Below are 24,469 nucleotides of genomic sequence, written 5' to 3' on the forward strand. Positions count from 1 at the left end.
GTACTTGGCCAACTCCTCTTTGTCTGTGGAAGGTCTCCAGGCAACTGTGAATAACTTTTAAAGGCTGCTAAGAGGTCAAGAAGTGCTTTGCTGGGTCTTGTTCTGTCTCTTTAAAGGCAGACTTCTCTGCCTCGCTTGAGCTCTAAAAGTGTTAGTTCCTTGTCTCTGTCTTAGGCTCTCTGCTGCTTCTTTGTAGGGATCTCCCACCCTCCTTGGCTTCATCCTCTGTCTCTAACCCTGAGACACACTTAGGCTCCAGTCTGTTATTTTGCACACAGGACAGTTCTACTTAAGCATTCTACCTTGTGCCATGTTCAAGTGCCATGTGTTTGAAAGGGAATTCCATCATCCCTGATTTTCTGTATCCCCAATGCCTGTTGCAGTTCTAGACATTTCCTCTCCTTTCATCACTTATACCTAAGTGATCACCAAGTCTTGTCTGAATTTTTCCTGCCTCTTTTTTTCTCAGTTCCTAAATATACCACCTTCTATCTTATCAACTGCAGTTCATGCTGAATTCTCTCATCCTCTGCCTGCCAGACTAATCTTGCTACTTTTTTTTTTATAAAATGGGAATTAACTATACCTATCTCACAGGGGTGTTGTGAGGATTAGACATAATATAAAGTGTTTGTCATACAGTGTGACACAACATAAGTATTCAGCGCATGGTAGCATAGTATACTTCTTACCCCCTTCTGAATTTGATTATCCTTCACTTTGCCTCTGTGTCCACACCATGGAAGCAGCAAAGTGAATAGTCAAAAATATGGGATATAGAGCCCTGTGAGCCTTGGTTTGAGTCCCTAGACTTCTGCTTAGCTAGTTGTGAGATCTCAGGCAAATTATTTATCTTCTTTGAGTCTTTATATTTTTTTCTTTAAAATGGAAACTATTACTGAATATTGACCATTAAGGTTGATAGGAGAGTAAAATAAGATAACTTATGCATAGAGAGAATGCTTCCTTAACGGTCAGTTGCTATGCAAATGCTCCTTGTTTTTTATTCTTCCCATACTGAACTCTTAAATCCTATAGTGTCTAACAAATAGGCTTAAGAAGTTTGGAGCAAGTGTGATGAGTATTTCCTCTTCTTTTTGCAGGTTAAGCCCATCCACAGTAATGGCCGCGGCCCTACCCAGGACCCTGGGGGAGTTGCAGCTGTACAGAATATTACAAAAAGCCAATCTGCTTTCTTACTTTGATGCCTTTATCCAACAAGGTGGTGATGATGTCCAGCAACTCTGTGAAGCTGGAGAAGAGGAATTCTTGGAAATCATGGCACTCGTGGGCATGGCTAGCAAGCCCCTTCATGTTAGGAGGCTACAGAAGGCTTTGAGAGACTGGGTTACAAACCCTGGCCTTTTCAATCAGCCGCTGACGTCCCTGCCTGTCAGTAGCATACCCATCTATAAATTACCAGAGGGATCACCAACCTGGCTGGGAATATCCTGCAGCAGTTATGAAAGGAACAGCAGTGCCCGGGAACCTCATTTAAAAATCCCCAAGTGTGCTGCCACCACCTGTGTGCAGAGCTTGGGACAGGGGAAATCAGACGTGGTGGGGAGCTTAGCGCTGCAGAGTATCAGTGAGTCCCGACTCTGGCAAGGCCACCATGCCACCGAGAGTGAGCACAGCCTCTCCCCAGCTGACCTTGGCTCTCCAGCTTCCCCAAAAGAAAGTAGCGAGGCGCTGGATGCTGCTGCCACGCTCTCTGTAGCCGAGTGTGTGGAACGAATGGCCCCCACGCTGCCGAAAAGTGACTTGAACGAAGTGAAAGAGCTGCTAAAAACCAACAAGAAGTTGGCCAAAATGATTGGTCACATCTTTGAGATGAGTGATGATGATCCACACAAAGAGGAGGAAATTCGAAAATATAGTGCAATATATGGCAGATTTGACTCCAAGAGAAAGGATGGGAAACATCTCACGCTTCATGAGGTAAAAAGCCCACATTTTTCTTTGTGCATATGTGGTGTGTTGTGTCTCTTAGAGATTAATTTGGTAATAGTTTGCAGCTAAGGAGATACATTACCTGAAAGCAGTATTAAAGACATTTAGGTTTAGCAAAATGTAACTCTTTAGTGAAAATAGACCATATTTATTGTGTGTGTTAGGGTATTTTTGTGTTGAATTCAAACATGTTGAGCTTTGGAACTACAGTGTAGGGTGACTTTTAGAAAAATATCAGAATTTAAGCAGTGAAAGCATAAAGTCTTTGCATGTACAAGGCAGTTTGTCTTTTAATTAAGAAATAAAATGAGATTTTAAGTAGAACAAAAATCATTTTTGTAGACTTTTTTTAGAAAAAAAAAAATTGTAAACAATAACCACAACTTAAAGTGATTTTCAGCTAGCATAGAAAACAAAATTATTTTAGATGAATGTTAGAAGAATTATTATAGCTTTGAATATTGTTTTGGTTTGACATTTGGCATTAAAAATTCTCATTTTATTTTTGTAGCACTCTATCCAGAAATACTTTGCTTAAGCAGAAGAATGCATATACGTATGTCTTTCTCATTTACTCCCTTTTTCTTGTCTATCCGGCCAACACATCATATTTAAGACTCAAGCATCTTTAAGACCTTAAGACTCAAGCATAAGCTTAAGTCTTTTTTGATATGTTTTCCCCCAAGTGACCTTTCCTTTCCATTTTTATCCCTGTATAATATACACTTCTGTCACAGTAACTTCAACACTTTATCATACTTATATATATACTGGTCTATCCCTCACAGTATACTTTGGGATTCTTCAAGGCAGAGATAATGTCTCATTCATTTTTATATCCTCAGAATCTAATGTACCCAATAAATGCTTGAAAAATAAATGCATTTCAAAAGTTAAAAAACGATTTCATAGCTAAAATTTATAGCCATTTATCCGTTAGAAAAAAGAGAAACTCTCCTTGAAAAAAATGTTCAGTTGAATGCAGTATATCACGGTAGAAACATTAGATCTTTCCCCCCCAGACTTATACTTTAACACAAAAAATATTATATATTTATTGAAAAAGTATTCAATCATTACAAAAGGATGTGAAGTAATTGAATCTGTAAACAGATTCTTTTCTTTACATATACAAATGTGGGATCATATTTTGTACACTCTTCCTCCAAATTCTTTTTTTTTAAAGTTAACAATATACTCAAAGTACCTTATTCATTTATGGGTTATATTATATTTCACAATATGAATGTGCTGTTATTTATCTTAGCCATTCACTTTTTGATGTGACTTAAGTTGTTTCCATTTTTTAAATTTTATATATGGTAGGACATGAACATTACACATATATATCTTTACAGACTTGTGCATGTTTTCCTATAGAATAGAGTCCCAACATGTAAACTTATGGGATCAAAGAATAAGTAGATTTAATATTTTAGTAGATACTGCTAAATTGCCTTCTAAAAAAGCTGCAGCAATGTGCATTTTCACTATCGTTGTATGCAAGTGTCCATTTTTCCACTCTCTTGCATTTATCATTTTTAATCTTTGTCAGTCTAAGAGATGAAAAAATTATCATTGCTCAAATTAACTTTCCTTAGTGAGGATGAGTATCTTTTCTTATGTTTAACAGACATCCAATTTTATATTCATATCCTTTGTTTTAATGTTGGAGTTGTTTGGTTGTTTTGTCTAACCTTTAAAATATTGGTAAGAACTTTTTATATTTTAAGGATATTAACCTTTTGTCTTATGTTGTAAACATTTTTCCAGATTATCATTTGTCCTTTGACCTTTCAGACTGGTTGCCGTGTGGAAGTTTAATTTTATATAGTAATATTCATTGATCTTGTCCTGTGTGATTTCATTTGTCTAATTCTCTATTCCTTCACCAGTATAGACTTACTTTAATTACTGTAGCTAAATAATGTGTTTTAATATACGGAAAGGCAAGTGCCCCTTCTATAGTACTGTTCTGCAGCCTCTGTTTTTTTAGGTAATCTTACACATTTCTCCTTCCAAATGAAATTTTTAATGCATTTGTCAAATTTCTCCAAAATTTCTGTTGGTGTTTTGATTAGAAATGCCTTAAAGGTATAGATTAATTTGGAAAAAAATGATATATTTACAATAATGAAAACTCCCATACAGTAATATAGTATATGTGTTTACTTAGCTCTTTTATATTCCTCAGTAATTTCTTAGTTCTTTATTCATAGGTTTTGCACATTTCTTGTTAGGTCAAATACTGTGTATTATATATGTATGTTAAATGTCTGTATCATAAACATATATTTATTTTGCTTATATATACAAGTATGTAAGATATAAAGGTGTATAATCATAAATGAAATTTTTTCCTGCTTTTTAAAATTACTATCACTGGCCATTTTTGTATATTAATCTTGTCTTCAGCAACTTCACCATCTGATATTTTAAAATGAATTATTTTAGATATGAATGGATACTGGTGCTTAATATCGGAGAAGTGGTTAGCAAAATTAGTCACAGGGGATTCTGTGATTTGATCTATTTTGGGCATGTCCTTTTGTAATTGTTATATATTGTTGCCATACAATAATGGACTCACAAGAACTTGTGAGTAGATCTAGGAAATACAGGTAGCATTATAATTCGTATACACTTTGACACTTTCATTACCTATGAACTAATAGAGAAATCTACTATAAGGTCGTCAGTAATAGGAAACAAAGGGCAAAACATGTTGGCAGTTTTAGGTTCATGCTATAATCCAGTTTTCATATAATTTTTAAAACAGAGCAGATGAAACACAGTCAAGGGCCTGTCTTTTTATTAAAGCAAAAGTATGTTAAAGAGATGACTTTAATAAAGCCTGTCAACCTCACTTAAAAAATCCTAACCTACTTTAAAAAAATCCAAAATGAACTATTTCACACTTCGCTTTTGCTAAGGGGCTCTTTGCTTCTTTGGATAAATAGGCACAGGTGGTATTTAAGTAATGAGACCATTGTGGGTTTCCCAAAATAAGGGAACAGTCAAAATGAATGCCAGTGGCTGAGATGTGGGGTTGGGGGTTTTGGAAAGTGTGGCTTGTGAAGCTTAACTTAGACCACTTATTATTTGTAACTCAAGTATGTGAGTCTGGTCTAATAATATAGTTTAGGATAGAAGTTTATGAATCAGGACACTTTCTTCAAACTAGTAACCATTCAAGAGTTTGGTGGAAATCACAAAATCCTGAGGGAATTAAAAGAAAGAAGGTACTGTGAAGTGTATCTTTTAGGTACACTTGTGATAGCTTCACATTTTTTCATTTGACTATTTACAATGAGAGAAAGATTTTTGAGTTTTTCTAAATTCCTAAGATTAAAGAATGTTACTAATTTGTCCTCAATTTCTAAATAAGGAAATATGTGACTTATTCTTAATTCACTTTTGGTAGTATTTCTGAGATTTTTCTTCATATAAACACTGAACACTCTCTTTCAAGACATATAAGTAGGTCACGAGCAGATGAAAATCAGGAAGTTACCTATACCTGAAAAAATTTTTTCAACTCACAAGCATATAAAATTCTTATTCTATATGCATTTTTATACTTGTTTCCAAGTATACATTGTAAATATATTGTATAATTCTTTACATTTTACAGTAAAGAATTGTAGAATGAATCATTGTTATACACACTGTTTTTAAGCTAGAGAATCAGTGATGGTCTTAGGACATGGCTAGGTATGGCCTGGTCATAGGAGTCAGACCATGAAGATGGTGTGAGGGGCTGAGGCCTAGAACCACACTAGTTATTGGTGTGGGACAGGTGCTAAGGGACAAACCCAGAAGCAGTACTAGAAGGAAGTCCAGGCAGGCAGAGTTCCATCTGTCCAAAGGTGTGTTGGCAGAGTATATGGTAAACTAGGTAAGCAGTATGCATCAAATCTTAGAGCAATGAATGGATAAAGAGAGAGAAACTGAAAGTTGAGAATAGCAAGGCCGTGGAGAATGTAGGGGCTTGTAATATTCAGAAATAAAAGCACATAGACAAGTCAGCATTATATCAATAGAATATTTGTCAGCAGATAGCAACTTCCAGCCGAAGAGCTCTGGAACTCAAAGATAGGAAGGGGAAGAAGAGGAGAATGTGGAGTTAGTGGGTAAGTTGTAGACCTAGTGGAAATGCTACAGGAACTGGAGTGCTAAGCGGGTTACTAACATAAGGACCTAGGCCCATAGAATACATGGTGATGCCAAGTTTAGGTCAGTTACCACTGTAGTGTTGAGAAGGCAAGGCTGAGTGTTTCAGAGAAGCCCAACAGTCTTAGTTCTGAGAGAGGGGGAATGCCAAATCCGGGAACCTCTTAGACCTGAACATATTACTAGTGAGTTATGATGCTGAATTCCGAACTCTCAGCTTGAGTGTATCAATTTCAACATCTAATACTTGAAAAGAAATGTTGGACATTTCCTATTGATCATTTAAAAAAGTGGATTATAGCACTATTAGGGTAGTCTTTCTTCTTGAGTCACTTTTGATAAGTCACATTTTTCTGAGAATTTGTCCATTTCATCTAAGTTTTCAAACATATTGGCATAAAGTCATTTATCGTTTTTAAGACCTAATATTGTTTGTACATTTGTCTCTTTTTCCCTGATCAGTCTTGCCAGAGGTTTGTCAACTATATTAATCTTTTCAGGGATCTGCAAACTAGAGCCTGTGAGCAAAATCTAGCCCACTTCCTGATCTTGCACATAAACTTTTATTGGAATACAGCCATGCCTATTTGTTTATGTATTATCTGTGGCTACTTTTGAGCTATGATGTAGCATTGGGTAGTTGTAACACAGACTGGCCTATAAAGCCTAAAATATTTACTATCTGACCTTTTACAGCAAAGCTTTCCAACTTCTTTTTGAGGAAGCACTTTTGGCTTAATTGATATTTTTAGTTGTGCTGTGTTTGTGTTTACATCTACTTTCTTACAGTTTATTGTTCTAACTCATATTTCGTCCTGAGTTCATTAATGTTCAGCTGTTCTTTTCTCATGTAAGGAGTGAAGGCCATAAATTCTCACTATGTATTGAATTAGCATTATTCCCAAAGTTTTGATATGTGGTTATTTTATTATTTTTTAATTCTGATTATTTCTCTTTGTATTTATGATTTCTTTTCTGATCCATGAGTTATTAAGAAGTTTTTTTCATTTCCTAATATGAGGGGGATTTTCCTTTATTCTTTTTCCCAGTGATTTCTAACTGAATTACATTGTGGTCAGAGAACATTGTTTGTATGATGCCAGCCCTTTAAAATTTGTTGAGATATGAGTTATGGCCCAGTATGTGGTCAGTGTTTTTAATGTGCTTCTGCAGTTGTTGGTAGAGTGTTCTGTATATGTCTGTTTTAACAAGCTTATTAACTCTGTTTTTCAAACCTTCGATAGACTTTTTTTTTTTTTTTGGTCTGCTTGCTCTATCAGTAGCTAAGAGTTGTGTGTTAAAATCACCTACCCTGATTGTGGAGTTGTCTATTTCTCTATTATGCAGCAACCTTATTAATCTTTAATAATGCATTTTGTTTTAAAAAACTTTTTTGTTTGATACTAATATAAATACATATGCTTTCTTCTTGTTAGTAATTTCTTGTTACTTCTTTTTTCCATCCTTTTACTTTTAGTCTTTCTGAATCCATGTTTTAGATACATCTCTTGTAAATACCAATAATTGGATTTTTAAAAAATTCTCTCTTACATTCCTTGTCTTTTAACTGCAACATTTGGTCCATTTACATTTATTATAATGACTGATGTTTTGAATTTATTTCCTTTATTTTATTTTGTATTTCTTCCCTTCCTCCTCTTTATATCTCATATTTACCATCTGGAATTAGTGTCCTTTAGCCTGAAGTGCATTATGTAGAATTTTCTTAATGAAGGCCTACTGATAGCAAACTCTGTCCTTCCTCACCCCATTGGAAAATATCTTTATTTTGCCCTCATTCTTAATTGCTACTTATTCTGGGTATCAAATTCTATATTATCAGTTATTTTCTGTTAGTAATTGAAGATATCATTTCCTTGGCCTTCAGCTTTCATTGTTGTGTTTAGAAGCCAGTGGTTATCTGACTGTTGTCTGCTTTTGAAATCTTCTGTTTTACCGTGCCCCAATTTCTTCTCTCCTTCTGACTTCTCAATTTTTCTTAGTCATTTTTACTATATTACTCTTTAGTCATATTTTCAACTCCTTTTATTTCTTTAAATGAAGTCTTTGAGGGTCTGTTTCTGCTGTCTGTTGTTTCTGCTGGTTTTTACTTTTGGTTCCTTGTTTCTTTGGATGTTTTATGATTTCTGTCTATGAACTCATATTTCTTGGAACTGTGGAAATGTTTTGAGGCCTAGGAAGAAAATGGATTCTCCTAGAGGCTTTTGCTTCTACGAGGCACCTGTACTCTGCACATAACAACTCTGGGACCCTATGAAAATTAATTCTCAGGCTGTTTAGTGTGAATTAGGGCTGAAAATCCATGTGAAGAGCTGATTTGGGGTTATGAAATCTCAGGAGAGTATCTTCTGTTCTCTCCCATTTAGTAACAAGGTTAAAGACAGGTAATTCTCTTTGCATTGTCCTGTGGGGTATGGGCATATTTCTAATTCTGTCTTGCATCAGGCTGTAGTACTTTCGTATTGTTTTTCATAGACTCCTCAGCCTCACCTTTGATGGATACTCGGCTTTTCCTGTTATTCTCTTCCCACACTCACCAGCCCAAAGAGGGTGTAAAGATTGAAGTTCATCTGGTTTAGCAACTGTCCTCAACTTACTCCTTTGAGATACTGTCTTCATTCATTTTGGCCTGAATCGTTCTTACTGTCTTGCTGGCTTATTGATGCATTTAAGATATTTTTTCCTTCTATTTTAGCCAACATTTTTCCTGTGAGAAATGTGAGAGGAGCCGGTCATGGTACCTAGCCCTCCCTGTGCTAGAAATGAAAGTCTTGATTGCCTTTAGAGCCTCCCTATCACACAGCATTCATGTAGTATTTTTATGCTAACACTTACTTGAAACTTAATGGAAAGTCACAATCATTTGATTGTTAAAGATTATAACTACCAGTAGAGAAAGTTTTAAAATTTAGTTAAAAATAATAGAAAGCTAACTTTAAGAAATATTTTACATGAAGATATGAATGGAATTTTGGTATTTTTAGCCATGAAAAGAGGAAGTGGAGGAAGTAAGTAAACCAATGAGGGAGAATATCTTATTTTATACTTTTAACAAAATTAGAAACTTAGAACTTTTAAAAAGCTAGCTTGGTGCTGCAGTGAATGACTACTGGTTTTGGAGTATTTGTATCATTTTTCTATTTAAAATATATCATAATAGTTATTGATTTAATTATTAGCAACTGGGAGCATGAAATCGAGAAGATACAGAAAATACATTTTCGAGGGGAAAGCTTGATGAATCAGCTTCATGTTACAACTTGGGGTGAGCTATAGTTATTTCTCCAGCCTCAGTTTTTCTACCAGAAGGCTCTCTGAGGTCCTGGAGAGTTCAGTATAGTTTTTCGGTCTGTTGGAGCCTGAATTCAATAACAAAGATTGTGTTATGTTTTTTTTTTCTTGGTTTCTGGTAGGATGATGGAAGGAATACTAGAATATTGTTTTATTTTCTGCGGTTGTGAATGAGCTGGTACCTCTGAATGTTGTCAATTAAAATATCTTACTGACAATCAGAATTTCTCCATACTAATTTAGATTTATGAGTACAAAAAAGAACCAGCTACATAAAAAGCAACTTGAGAAGGATCTTTCAAGGTCATTGTAGCTACTGCTAAGCTGAAATTGAAGTTAATTTATTTAGGAAATTATTCTTTGAAGTATATTTTACTTTTAACTCCTGTAACATTGTGCCTGTCAAAAGCACTTAGGGAAGAAATTGATCTACTGAGGATTCTTTAGGAGGAGGGGAGAAAGCTGAAAATAAATTCCTCCTATTATGTTTTTATATTCAGTTATGGGTTTAAAATAAGAAGCCTGGGCTTATTGTAACCTTGTTGCCAGTAGCCACATTACAAGCATATTGGTGATATTGCAGGTTTGGTTCCAAACCACCACAATAAAGTGAGACACACAAATTTTTTTTGGTTTCCCAGTGCATATAAAACTTATATTTACACTATACTGTAGTGTATTGTGTGCAGCAGCATTATGTCTAAAAAAAAATGTACATACCTTAATTAAAAAATACTTTATTGCTAAAAAATGCTAACCATCATCTGATAACACAGGGTCGCCACAGACCTTCAATTTGTAAAAAATTAGTATCTGCAAAGTGCAATAAAGTGAAGCACAATAAAATGAGGTATGCCTGTATTTGAGAATAAGCCAGTGTAACCTACAGTTGGAAATCTGGGGAGGAGGATGTTAGATACCTATATCATACCATATACTGTATACCATAACACATTCTAGATGGAGTAAATATGTGGAAAAAATAAAACCATTAGACTAAATTATAGGAGAACATTTATATGTATTAGGGTGAGAAGGGAGCTTCTGTGCATAGCACTCAAGACAAAACTATAGGGCTTATGACAAACTATGAAAAAATAAAAAAACAAAACCACTACATATAATGACGAGTTAATGCTCTTAATACATAACGAATTCCTCAAGTCCCTAAGAAACAAAATAGTGCAATAGAAGAAACAGGCAGCTACCATGAGCAAGCAGATTTTAAAATAAGTCAAAAACATAAAAATTTCAGTGTTATAGCCAAAGAAATGCAAATTATAACCAAACATCATTGAAAATACATCAGATTGGTAAAGCTTTTAGATAACAGCCAGTGTTGGTCAAGATTCTGGGAAATGAACTCTTCATATAATTGTTGGTAGCATTAAGATTTGAAACAATTTTTTTGGAGAGTAATTTGATGAAATATGTAAATCTCTTAAAATTTAGTATATTCTGTGACCAAGAAGTCTCTTTGTACTAATTTATTCCAAGTAAATAACTGAATATGTGTGTAAAGATGCACATTTAAGAATGCTCTTTGCAGCTTTCTTTGTAGTACATGAAAAATGAGGGTAATGTCCAGAGTGAGGTTGATTTAAATAATGTATTGCTATTTTCTACAATGTAATATTATATGTCTAGGTAGCAAAAATTACATTGTAAAGGATATTTAAATTCATCAGTCAATCAGTGTTTATTAAGCTTACTAACCATGCCAGATACTGATGTAAACAAGCTAAGTCTCTGCCTTAATATATGAAAAAGTAAAAAATGCAGCATACGTAAGTGAAGGAAAGGAAGTTACACATCTACATTCACACGTATATATGTACACAGAGAAATATTGGAATAATATGCATTAAAATATTAATAGTCATTCTGGATGGAAGGACTGCATGTTGCATTCATTTTCTTTTGCTTCTCTGTATTTTCAAAATTTTTAAATAAGAAAAACTGTGAATAAAGTGGGATACCTGGGTAGGGAGAAAGGTAAATGCCTGATTCCTTGTCAAAGGAAAACGAGAACTAACACTAACAACAACTTTGTGCCAGCTGTGTTCTCACTTCTTGTTACAGTCCTTGGAGGTAGTGATATTATCCCATTTTGCCTCTGAGAAAATTGAGGCTCTGAGAAGTTTTTACATGTCCATAATCACACAGCTGGTAAGTGATGGAGCAAGACTCATCCTAGGTCTCTCTGCCATCAAATCCCATCAGTTTGCTGTCAATCATGCCTGGAATGAGTATGTTTCTTGCTTTTTAAAAAAGTCTGATATACCTCTTGGCAGTTCCTTACATCTATTTAAGTTGACAAAATTATGTGAAAAACATTTTGTAGTCTACTAAGCAAATTATAGATTTTCAGTTTAGAATAACCTTTGATATTTTAAATTTTAGTACAGGTGTTTGGTCAACTAGCAACTCTATATTGGCAATATTTAACACTTAGATGAAAGAGTAGAATTAGATGAATCTTAGAGATTTAGTGACTCCAAGACCTTGATTTTCCATTATAACCCTCATTTGTGATAATGCAGTCCTTTACTAAGTGATTTTATAAATACTTAACTAAAATCGTTTTTTATTTCTTCCTAAGAATTTTCATGTCAGTTCACATTAAAAAAAATGTCTGTCAGACCATGTATACTCACTTGTAGTTAAGGAAATATTACCAGCATATCATATAATCATATCCCTTGGTTTATCATAAGCAAAATAAGATGCAGAACATTTTTAAACTTTTTATTTTGCTTATTTTCTATAAACTCTCCTACTTAAACAAAAATAAATAAAGCATATAAATAAATAAAACCAAGATGACTATTTTGATTAGTTCGAGTTCTGAGAGATGTAGATAACTTGATTTTCTTCTGAAATTAGGCAGTAGGACTAATTAGGAGTAAAGGCTATCCTGATTTTCATAAATTATGATTTCATTATATAATGATGTGACTTCTTATATTCTTAAGTGAAACATTTTCTGTATTGATGAAATAAAAATGTTTATAATTTTTAAAACTTTATTTTGAACATGCAGCTCACTGTTAATGAGGCGGCTGCTCAGCTTTGTGTGAAGGATAACGCTCTACTGACAAGAAGAGATGAACTTTTTGCTCTGGCTAGGCAGATTTCTCGAGAAGTCACCTATAAATATACTTACAGAACCACCAAGTAAGTGTTTAACTAATTGGCAGTATTTTTGCATTGTTTGTTAGAAGTAGAGCTTGAAACACCATCCATTGATAGAATATAAGCGTATCTGAAAAAGTTGAAGTGTGATTATAGTTCAATAAGATTAAACAGTGAAGTGACTTTTCAAAACATTATTGCTGAAGTGGTTTTCATTGATTTGTTTAATCCTCTTTTATTGTCTTTTGAAAGATAGTTCCCTAGGACTATAGCATTGGTTTGGTGTGGTTCTCAACATTCTTCTCTCACACAGATGCTTTCTTTGGTTTTGAGTGTGATGATGGGATTTAGTCATCATTTATAGACCTATTTGTATACCCTACCAACTACATGAACTTGTTGAACTCTCTGCAGAAGCAACGTGTTTCCTTTTGCAAGGTGTCTGCGATCTAATGAGATTAGCTGAGTAGATAAAAAGACTCCATTGCCCAGTATTTAAAGGAAAATTGGAAAATACTAGGTTACTAGCAAGGGCAATATGGAACATGTGTTTGAAATAAAAAACCCCATGTTGAAAAGCAGTGGTGATTTAAAATTTAATGTAAACATACCTTATTATTCTTCATCTTATCCTCACTTGAAGCCTAAGCATTGTCTATAGATAGCAGACCATTTTGATTTTGTTCACTTGTTCCACATGGACCTGATTTCCAGTGCACCATCGGTTGTGCTTGCCATTGCTTCTCTGAGGAGATGCATTAGTATGACTGAGTGTGTGTTAAAAAAAAACACATCCTGAGCACCCTTTCCAGCTCTAATAAATCACATTTTGGGGGGATGGAGCCTTAGAGTCCAAACTTTCACAAGCATCTCCTATGATTCTTGTGTATATTCAAGTTTGAAAACCACCGATACAGGTACTTGCTGTCATCACCATTATTTTCCTCAACTCGTAGCAGCTTTGTTGTCTGTCCTATCTCAAGAGCCCATATACTTACAAACTGGGAACAAGTAAAATTATGCAAAATAAATGAACAGGATAAGAATATACAGCAGTATTATAGGATTATTTACAAGATTTTTTTTGAGTTGAGTGATCAAGAGCTGATTTTTGTGACTTTGTTTTCTTCACTGTATTATACAATATTTTCTTTCTGACTGCTTTACTTAAATAATTTTCTTTAATCAAAGTAGTATGTGTACATGATTTATGAAGTCAGATAGTACACAAGGCTTATCACGAAATTCAGCAGTTCCCCTGCTCCATCCCCCTTCTTTCTGAATACTACGACCCAGAGGCAACTGCTTTCAACAACTTTTAGTTATTTTTTGTAGTATTTATTTACATTTATGTATTTTTAAAGTTAAATCATTTTAAAATACATAAGACTTTTACATTATTTATAAGCCAAAACTATGTATAAAGCTAATGCAAAAAAGTTGCACTCTCATTTCTGTCTCTTTTTACTCTGTTCCTCTTCTCATTGTAGGTAGTTTTTATTAATTTCTTTTTCATCCTTCTAGTGTTTGTTTATGCACATGTAAATAAATATAAATAAGTTTTCTCACTTATACCTTTTTTTGAAAAAACAATAAGTAGCATGTGTCTACATTATTCTGTATTTTGCTTTTAGTTTAACATGTCTTGGAGATCTTGCTATATTAGTACATATACATCTTACTCATTATTTTATACAGCTGCATGATACTGCCTTGTGTGGATATACCATGATTCATTTAACTAGTCCCCTGTTGATGGATACTTGAGTTGTTTCTAGTCTTTTGCCATTATAAGTAATACCACAGTAAATAACATCATACATATCATATTTTGTTGATTCTGAGGTGTATTTTTCCACATTTTAACATCTTTCAAGTTGAGGTATAACTTAAAATTTATGACTTGCTATCGTTTAATTGGCAGTTATATTTCATGTATATGTAGGTGCTTCTGTGGGAGAGATTCCCAGCAGAGGGATCCCTAGGTCAAGGGAAAATGCATTTATAGTTCTGATAGACAAAATGCATTTTAATCTCATGTAGCCTTAAGCATTCGTCTTAAATGGCCATTTTTTTTCATTTTATCCTAAATTATACTGATCCATGAAGGGTGTCATGGAATACAGTCCTCCTTGATTTTTTTCCTTTTTCATTATGTGGTACTCATTAATACTTATTGAGTACTTTCTGTGTGAGACATTCTTAGGTAGTGTGCAATAATTTTAAAATGTGTAATATAACTGTGTCTGCCTATTTCCCCAGTGTTAATTTAGAAATGATAAAAAGTCTCTTTTTCACTATTTTAATGTTCATTATGAAGTCTTATTTCTGGTGGCAGGGCTCCAGGGTTATATGTTTTGGTGGAAGCTTATAGATTGAGGTGCCTTTAGAAAAATTTGTTACCTTCTCAAGTTTTTCTCTCTCCCCCATTCCCCTCAGATCAAAATGTGGAGAAAGAGATGAATTATCCCCGAAGAGAATTAAAGTGGAGGTATGATTATATATTATATTTTCTTATGCTAATAATGTTTGCTTACTAGTTCAAACTAAAAAAAAAGAATGGTCCCATCAACTAGTGAGAAAATGTGAATTGTAGAATCTTAAAAATTATATAGAATTTGGTTGCTTTGAAGTATCTATAGTAATTTGAACTAAGATACTCAGAAAGTTCTTAGAAAGAAACAACAATGATGAGCTTGATGTGCAGTCAGTTTAACAAAGGTTGATTTGTAAATAGATGTTTCTTACAGATTTAAAACTCTTTACTGGTTAAACTATTCCTTTTATAATTTTATTTACATCATTAGTCATCTTATCAAATAGACTGAGAGGAGCTAAGGTTTAATTTCTTTATATTAAATATCTGAGAGAAGTGACAATTTAGTAGCTGCAAGTTATGGGGACTTTACTGTAATTAAAAGCCTCTTTTAGGGGATCATGGTTGAGGCAGTCCTTCTGATTTTAGACCTGCAAGTCGTAAGGTGAGTTGAGCAAGAAAAATGTGTTTTTCTTAGGGCTCTCAGAACTGGTTTCAGAATGACTGCTCCTTAATTTGGATTGAATACTTTTTTAAAGGCCAGTCTGCAGCAGAGCAGAAATTTGAAGTCAGGAAACTCCTTCCTTTTTTTCTTGGGCGGGGGATGAAGGTCAGTACTCTTAGCCATTCATTATTTAATTTCAAGTTAAAGAAAACAAGCTATGTTTAACTACCCTAAATTTCCATGATCAAATTATTCTTACTAGTAATTTGTTAGTAGCATCTGTTTGTATGTAATAATCTTTCATTTATACCAAAGCCAGAGTTAATCTTTTAAAAACATAAATCCCTTTTCTTGCTTCAGTCTTTCCAGTGGCTTTCTACTGTGTCTAGAATAAAATCTGCGCTTTTTCCTGAGACATCTAAGACCCTGCATGATCTGACTCTGGCTTGCATCTCTAACCTCATCTGCTACCACACTTCCCCATTCTTACTGTGTCCCACCCAGCTCCACTGACTGACTTTCTGTTCCCGGAACACGTCAAACTCATTTGTGCCTCGGCCCTCTCTGTTTGTTCCTCCTCTGTAGATCTTTCTGTAGATCTTCACATGGCTTCAGCTCATAGCAGAGAGTTTCCTCTGACTTCCCTGCTTCCCTTTCTAAAGAGGCACTGTTACCCCAATATCACATTAAGGCTCTTTGTCCTGGCTTGTTTTGTTTTCATAGCACCTACCAGTTTCTGAAATTATTATATATTTATTTTTAATTTATTATTGGTCTGCCCCATTAGATGACAATAGAGCTCTTATCTGTCTATCCACTACTTTTACTTAGTTTATAATAGTGCCTTGCACTTAATAGAACTTAATAAAATCTGTTAGGTGAAATGATGAATGGCCATGGGTAAACATCTTTGACTTCTGAAAGCTTTAGCCCCAAGCAGTGGTTCTCAAAGAAGAGAAAAATGTTGTCCAAAACGAGCACCTTTTTAAAAATTGTGCTTATATTTGTAATCTATCTCACTGTTAGCTCTGGAATAATGTTTAAGATGGGTTAGCCTCAGATACCACTCAAAAAATTTATTGAAATGACCTAAGGCCATTGAAAGAGCTAACTAGTGAAATAGTTTTCTCCTGTTGCATCTCAAGATAATGAGTAAGAGAGTATCCCTGTGGATTTAGCTGTTAGTGACTCTACCACTGAAAGGGAAATTGGATAAACAAAGAAACTGCTAAAAGGCATGTGCCATTGGAGGATTTAGAGGAAAGAAGGTACAAAACCTACCCAATGGCCAGGAAAGGTAGGCAGCTACTAGGTTAGAAATTACGTCCGCCTCTCTTTCTCACCATTGGCCCTCCATGTCATCATGACTCAAGCTGTTCTCACATTTAAGCCCTGGTTTGTCTAGCTTTAGAGGTCACTAGTGAACACTGAAGTTTGAAATAATGAATCTCATGGACTCTTGGAGCTATAGTGTTTTCTTGTTAGGCTGTGTTGATAAGTCTTTCTGACCCTCTCAATGGCCCTGATCTGAAATGTAAACAAATTGTTTCTTGTATCTAGTTACAGTGTTGTGAGTTTCTTTTTAGGAGCTCACAATGTTAGGTTATAGCATTAGATGTGACCCTTCTAGTCCTTTATATTCCACTAGAGATAATTGAATTATAGTTCTATATGATTAGTTTGTTACTTTACTAGACATCACAAAGCCATTTGAACAGTTGCAGATTTAGAATTAAGATAATCAGTGTTTCCTTTTTCTGTGAATAACAATTCTAACCCTTCCTAAATAGACAAGTGACTAATCAACCCCAGGTGTCTATAAATGTTCTTATAGACACTAAACTCTTGATTTTGTTTCCCAGAAATGAATAGCGACTTTAGCTTTGAATTTAGGACAGTAGTTTACTTTTGTTGGTTTGTTTTAATTTTGTCTTGTTTTTGCTTAGTTTTTTAAAAAGATTGTGTTTTGCAGAGCATCAATATCTGCAAAATGTGTGTGTTATACATGTGTGTATACCTACACATGTATATAGTGTAATGTGTAATCCTTTGCAAAATACACAATATTGGCATAAATGCTGTCTAAATTCTCTTGTGGTATACTCTAAGTCTAATTCGAGATACTGGAGCTGTTCATTTGGTTGTGGAAGCTGATACTGAGGTAGTTAGTATTGGTCATATAGGGTTACTACTCCACTAAGAAGATTTTTCACCAAGTGTTAGTACTTTATTTATGTCTACCTTCTCTGTGTCTGCTGGGGAGGAGGAGAATTTCTGGCATGAGGAGAGATTAGAGGAGGCTTTATTGAGGAGATACCATCTGAGCTGGGTTTTAAAAGAAGGGTAGGATTTCAGAAGGTAGGGATGTGGGGTGGAGGGTGGAGGGGAGTTGCAAAGAAAGACTAGCATGGGCAAAGACACAGAGGTAAGAAAATACTCTGTGTGTTTAGAGAACAATGAGACCAGTCTGTCCAGAATATGTGGCTGACACAAAGGACAGTCATAAGTAAAACTACAAAGATTTTAGAATTCTTTGAACATACTGTTTGTCTTATTTGATTATTTGTTTTGTGATTCTTAGCTTATTAACTCTCTATTAAGAAAAAGTAATATAAAAATAAACTTAAGCTTAGCCCATTGTAAAGCAGTATAAGATTCCTAATTACTAGGCTCAAATTAATGAGTCCTTTTTTCTCTTCCTTTTCATCTTTATTTTTCCAAAATCCTTGACAGCAACCAATGAGCATACATGCCAAGTTGCTAAGTTTTTTCAATCGTAAAAAGATCATTTTTATACCTGCACATGTATATAGTGTAATGTGTAATCCTTTGCAAAATACACAAAATACACAAAATTAAAAAGATCATTTTTAAGATCAGAAAACAAAAAGAAATGTAATGTCCAGTAGATGAAATAGAAATAACTCAAAATAGACGTGTAAAGAAAGAGAAACGTTTTCTTGTATGCCGTTTTCAGTGCATAAGTATACACTAAAAAAAACTAGTGCTTTGTTCAAGCTCAGTAGTTGTTTACTTATTGCTAAATGATGTATTTTCCTGATGTTTGTGAAGGGTTGGGTGGAATGAAATTTTAAAATCCTTGTCTTATTTTTCTCCTCTTATTATATAGTAGGTTGTTCCTGCCCTAAGGATAGTTAACTATTTATTTGATTGTCGTTGTTGTTGTTGTTGTTGTTTAATATCAGGATATATGTTGTGAAGTACTCAGGATAATCTCTTGTCCTTGAATAGTGCTCCTTCCTACAGGGCATGTAAGACATTAAAAAACATAGAGATTTTGAACTTTATAGTTCCTAGAATATATGAGATAGTCACAGAGGAAAAAGCCTGCTAACTTCGGGAGGCCTTATTAGGGTAGCCTGTCATTTGGAATGCAGCCTCTAAGGAAAGCCTCTTTAGCCCTATATGTCAGTACGTGAGGTTTGGGAATATCCTACTGAGGCTAAATGAATAGCTTGTCCACCTGGAATACAACCTTCTGTGTGAATCTGCTTTCAGCTAAACTGCAAATGGATTACGTTTATTCTTTTTGATCAGAGGCCTCAAATCCAGCTCTGGGTCAGTTGTAGAAATAACTGTTTTTTTTTTTTTTTTTAAATCACTGTTTTTATTGAATCTGTTGTATGCCTGTCCCTGCTAGGCATTTGAAATTATCACAGACCTTGTCTACTCTATATGGAGGCTTTATGATTTCCATTTACAGCCAAGGAGAGACTCAGAAAGGGCTTGGTAACCTGCCCAACTTTGCACACTGCAGTGGCAGAGCCAGGGCTTCAAATCTAGGTCTGACTTCTAAACTTCAAAGCAATACCACTCTCCTGGGTGCTAATGAGCATTCACAAAGCATCTTAGGTGTGAAAAACACTATCTGGATTATACCTTTCCTCCTGCTAGTACGGTAAGAAGGGCAAAGTGTGCACAGGATTGGTAGTCTTTGAAGAAGGGGGAAAGAATCACAGTTATTTTCTAATGCAAGGAAGTTTAACAGTTATACATTTTGAGTAGAAAATTTAACAATATAAGTGACAAAATGTACTTAAATATAAGATACCACCATTTGATATACTCATTTTTTACAATGAAGAAAAACAGTGTGTTGGGAAGATAAACAGTAAATCAAGAAAAATTAGTTTGATTTATTTATACTCTACCTGTGACAGAACATATTTAAGATGGCTTGACTACTAGTTAAAGGAGATGAAAAATCAAGAGCCAAAGTCCCTGGCTCTCTTGTCTTCCTCTCAGTTTTTTTAAAATTAGTTATAAGTGGATTCAGTTGATATCTTTTCTTTTTCATCAAGAACATCTCCTATGAACAAACCCTGTCATTGCCTCCAGTATAATAAGTATTAGAAGAGAGGAAGGATGTGTAAAACAACCAGTCTCAGCCCTGGCGATGGTAGCTGACTAAATGGACGGTTACTGTTCATATCTCGTCTGTCAGTTTTCTTCGTTCACTGAAATTGCTGGAGACTAGGCAAAGAGATGAGAGGTGACAGCATTCTTCATCCTGTGTGGGCTGGGAGTGCAAAGCAATCAGAGATAACTGGATGAAAGAAATGAAGTTTGTTAATAGAGACCAGAAAGTCAGAGAATCGGGGCTTGAAAAAGAAGGACTTAGAGGAAACATCTGCTAGCAGTTCCAGTGGGTTGGGGGTGGCAGAGTGAGGAAGGGGGAGGGAAGAGGGTCAGAATACCCACCTACGCTGTTACTGAGCTTGTTGAAAAGAAAGCTTGTCTAATTTGATGTAGACTCTTCCCCTCTGGATCAGAAAAACAGAAGCATTACAGTCTGCTATTCATATAGAAAGTGTGAGTAGAGAAAGGGAAAATGCACGTGTGAGGCCGAGAACATCTGTTGGAACAAGTTGTTTTAAAGATAGCTAAGCAGTGGTTTTTGCTAGTATTTGGTGGAAAGGATGAGGAGGAATGGGGGTGGAGACCAATGCGATGAGAGTAATTAGGTCATGAACAGCATCCCACCCTATATCTTTTATTTTCTCAGTGCTTAGACTCAGAGTCTCGTAAGGGAACACTGTGATTAATGGCAGCAGCCAAGAATATGACAAGAAGATAAATTGCTCATAGCATGGTACAGCTGGTTCCTGGGAAAAAAGCTTCAGAGACATATAAAAAGAGTCCTGCAGCAAACATAATGTGAAAGAGACCATTTTCTTGGGAATGTTCTCACTTTTATTTCTAAGTCATATATTTTGGAGTACAAACCTACTTTATATGTCATGAAGTGATAGCTACTCAGTCCAGTAGTCTTCCCATCCACGATGAACTGTCAAAGATTGAGAGAAAATCAGAATGAGTAATGTACCCAGTTGCAGAAAGACCACTGATCTGTGTTATTTATTGTTATTTATTTCTTATTGCATGCTTGTATTTCTCTTTATTAATGATGGAGCAGTGTCCATTTTCTAAAAACTTTTGCATGTAGAGCTTGAAGTTCCCCCTTCCGGCTTTTCAATATTCTCATGGTTAATAATCCTGATAATGATGCCACCATATATTTGTATAGCAATGTATACTTTTTCAAGCTTTATTATTTGCATTACTTTATTTAATCCCCACAAATCTCCATTGGGCAGTTAAGCTATGTTTTAATCTCCGTTTAAAAACTGGGAACACTGGAAATAATGAGGTTAACTTTCTTGCCTGAGATTACACTTCTGGTTCCTAACATGAGAAGATTAGATCACTCCTTTCTCCTTCTGCGAACTCCATCAAAGATAGTATTGAGATATTCGAGCTCCTGGGGGTTCTGGCCTGGGCTCACTCCACTCAGGGCCTGATGGGCTGGAACTCTCCAATCTGGTTCTCCAGCCCTGACCTTACCCCAGGTTCCAGAGTCAGTGCATCTGCCTACCGGAGGTCTCACCAGCAGCAGATCAGACTCAATATGTCCCCAACGAAATTCATCAACTTCTGCTCTCTCCTCAAACCTCCTGGTCTTGAGTTTCTGATTCTAGTGAATGTTATCACCAAACTCCCAGTTGCCAAAGCCATATCTCAGGAATTCATGTATTTCTCTGTTGCATCTGCCATTGTGTGGGACTAGGCCACTAGTCTCTGTCTTCACTACAGCCCTCTAACCACCATCCTGGACCCCCCTCCCCCAGTATATTATCCCCATCTCATTCTGATTGGGTTTTCTAATGCAGATCTGATTAGTCTTTTCCCTAGACCTTCAAGGACTTCTGTTTGCATTTAGAATAAAATCTAAAATTCTTAACATGACTTACAAGGCCTCATAGAATTTGGCCCTGGGTTTCCAGCTTCTCAGACCACTCCCTCTTAGTGTATTCCCTGTGTTACCTATATTACTGTATTAAGTATTTTCCAGTTTCTCAAGGGTATCTTGTTCTTTTTGCCTCTAGGCCTTTATATAAAGCTGCTCTCTTTCCCTAGAGATCTCTTTTCTTTCAAGTCTCAGCCAAGACATCATGCCCTCTGGGAAGCCTTCCCTGACACAGTGACTCCCCTGTGCTCTGGATCTCTTTGTCCATTTCCCTTTCTACACTGTATTTGTCAGGTGGGCAGGAGTCATTGTATCCCCATCACTGAGTTCAGAGGATAGAACCTGTTAGGCAAACAAGATTGACTGAATAAACAAGTGTTTCTAGATTTCCATTGTTTTTTCACTAAAATAGTTCCCCACCAATATAGTCAATATTCTCTTGGTGGTTTTAGTGTTAAATGCCTAGCTCATTCTCTAAGATAGCTATACTATGTAAATATTTCTAAAATTTATCTTATTCCCCCTGTATCACAGAGATATAGTAATATCACTTACAGCATGCTATTGTTTTACTTTGATTAAATCTGGTGGCTTTTTGGGTTAACTTAATAAGTATCAGTAACAAATGTTTATTGGGTTAATTTCTGCATGCCAAGCATTATGCTGAGTGTTTTTCAAGAAGTTTTTGCCTCTTTAAAATTGTTCTGAAGTTAGCTGGGTACTGTGGTTATCCCCATTTTTAAAAATTTTCTTAAAGAATTTTTTAAAATTTATTTAAAAAATTATTTTTTATACAGTTTTTAAAGGTTGCTTTCCATTTAGAGTTATTATAAAATATTGGCTGTATCCCCGTGTTTTACAATACATCCTTGAGTCTGTCTTACACCCAAGAGTTTGTACCTTTACTCCCCACCCCTATATTATGCCCCCACCAACTGGTAACCACTAGTTTTTTCTCTGTATCTATGAATCTGCTTCTTTTTTGTTATATTCACTAGTTTGTTATATTTTCTTAGATTCCACATATAAGTGATACACAGTATTTGTCTTTCTCTGTCTGACTTACTTAGCATAATGCTCTCCACATCCATCCATGTTGCTGCAAATGGCAAAATTTCATTCTTTTTTATGGCTGAGTTATATTCCATTGTATATATATATACCACATTTTCTTTATCCATTCTTCTGTTGGTAGACACTTAGGTTGCTTCTATATCTTGGCAACTGTAAATAATGCTGCTATGAACATTGGGGTGCATGTATCCTTTCGAATTAGTGTTTTTGTTTCTTTCGAATATATAAGCAGGAGTGGAAGTGCTGGGTCATATGGTAGTTCTATACTACAAAACTATAGTAATCAAAACAGTATGGTATTGGCACAAAAATAGACACATAGATCAATGGAATAGGATAGAGAGCCCAGAAATAAACCCACACAGTTATGGCCAATTAATCTATGAGAAAGGAGGCAAGACTATACAGTGGAGAAAAGACAGTCTCTTCAGTAAGTGGTGCTGGGAAAACTGGACAACTACATGTAAAAGAATGAAATCAGAACATTCTCTAACACCATATACATCAATAAGCTCAAAATGGATTAAAGACCTAAATGTAAGACCGGATACTATAAAATTCCTAGAAGAAAACACAGGCAGAACACTCCTTGACATAAATCACAGCAATATTTTTTTGGATCTGTCTTCTAAAGTAAAGGAAATAAAAGAAATGCCTCTATTTACTGTTGTGAGTCTCATAAAGGTGGCAACTCAAGGATTTTGTGATTTTAGCATAGGCTTTGAAGCTAATCTCTGTAGCTGTAAAATGAGGGAAACCCAGAGTTGTTTGTGTGAGGATTAAATGAGACAATATAAGTAAATTACAGAACATATTCAGGAACTGGTTCATTGTAGGCACCTGAAAAATGATAGCTGCTCTTATTGATGTTGTTTTCTAAATCTCCTACTAGCTTACCTCACTGAACTTTAGAACTTAAATTAAAGGAGAGTTTGTTAAAGATAAAGCTGGATTTTTAGGCCTAAGTAAATTCTTAGGAGAAAAATGGAATGACTAAGAAAAGTGCACTTTTCATTTAGATTTCAAGTGTATACACTTGTATAAAATTCATTCTAGCTCAGTTAATGATTATATTCTATACATTCCTCTAAGCCTAGGGTCCTTGGTCTTGTAGGGGCCTAGAAAGGTGGCTATTTTTAATAATTTTAAAAGGCTGATTGTATAACCCACCATGGAGCTACATAAGACTATTTCAAGATGTTAAATTTATTTGCTCTTGATTCTAATTATTTTATTTCATGTCTTTGAATTTTAAAAAATGGGAAATTAATTATTACTTAGGAAATGAATTTTGGTAGATGAAGTATTTGAAAACATGAGATTTGCAGTGGAGAAATAATTTTTTGAAAAGACCCCAATGGGGAAAATCTTTGAACCAGTGTTTCATATTTCAAATAAGGTACATATTTTGTTATTATTACAACTTTTTCTGCTCTGTTATTATATAACAACTTCAGTTTTTCATTATTCACCCTTTGCTACAAATATACAGCTTTATCAAACAAGGAGAGAAATGTTTTGGAGGTTAATGACAATGTCTTTGAGGGTTCCTTGAGTAGTTTTCAGTAAAGTT

General features: G+C 35.0%; 1 protein-coding gene and 1 long non-coding RNA gene across 5 annotated transcripts in view; one reads left to right on the forward strand and one right to left on the reverse strand.

The window, feature by feature from the left end:
* NAB1 (NGFI-A binding protein 1) overlaps positions 1–24,469 on the forward strand; it is a 43,589-nt gene that overhangs the window by 8,977 nt on the left and 10,143 nt on the right. For all 3 annotated transcript variants that reach the window (XM_061185844.1, XM_061185836.1, XM_061185853.1), the window contains 3 exons: positions 1,104–1,941; positions 12,482–12,615; positions 15,013–15,064. In XM_061185844.1, the coding sequence (XP_061041827.1) occupies positions 1,123–1,941; positions 12,482–12,615; positions 15,013–15,064 (1,005 nt within the window). In that variant the 5' untranslated portion in view covers positions 1,104–1,122. The remainder of the gene's footprint in view (positions 1–1,103; positions 1,942–12,481; positions 12,616–15,012; positions 15,065–24,469) is intronic.
* Positions 1–24,469, reverse strand: part of LOC133088075 (uncharacterized) — a 252,236-nt gene that overhangs the window by 2,955 nt on the left and 224,812 nt on the right. Inside the window, exon 4 of one of the 2 annotated variants that reach the window (XR_009700487.1) lies at positions 20,806–20,862. The exons of the other annotated variant lie outside the window; for it this stretch is intronic. This is a non-coding gene — a long non-coding RNA (uncharacterized LOC133088075). The remainder of the gene's footprint in view (positions 1–20,805; positions 20,863–24,469) is intronic. 2 annotated transcript variants of the gene reach the window in all.

The sequence above is a fragment of the Eubalaena glacialis genome, chromosome 1 (assembly GCF_028564815.1).
Source record: "Eubalaena glacialis isolate mEubGla1 chromosome 1, mEubGla1.1.hap2.+ XY, whole genome shotgun sequence".
Classification (NCBI taxonomy): Eukaryota; Metazoa; Chordata; class Mammalia; order Artiodactyla; family Balaenidae; genus Eubalaena; species Eubalaena glacialis.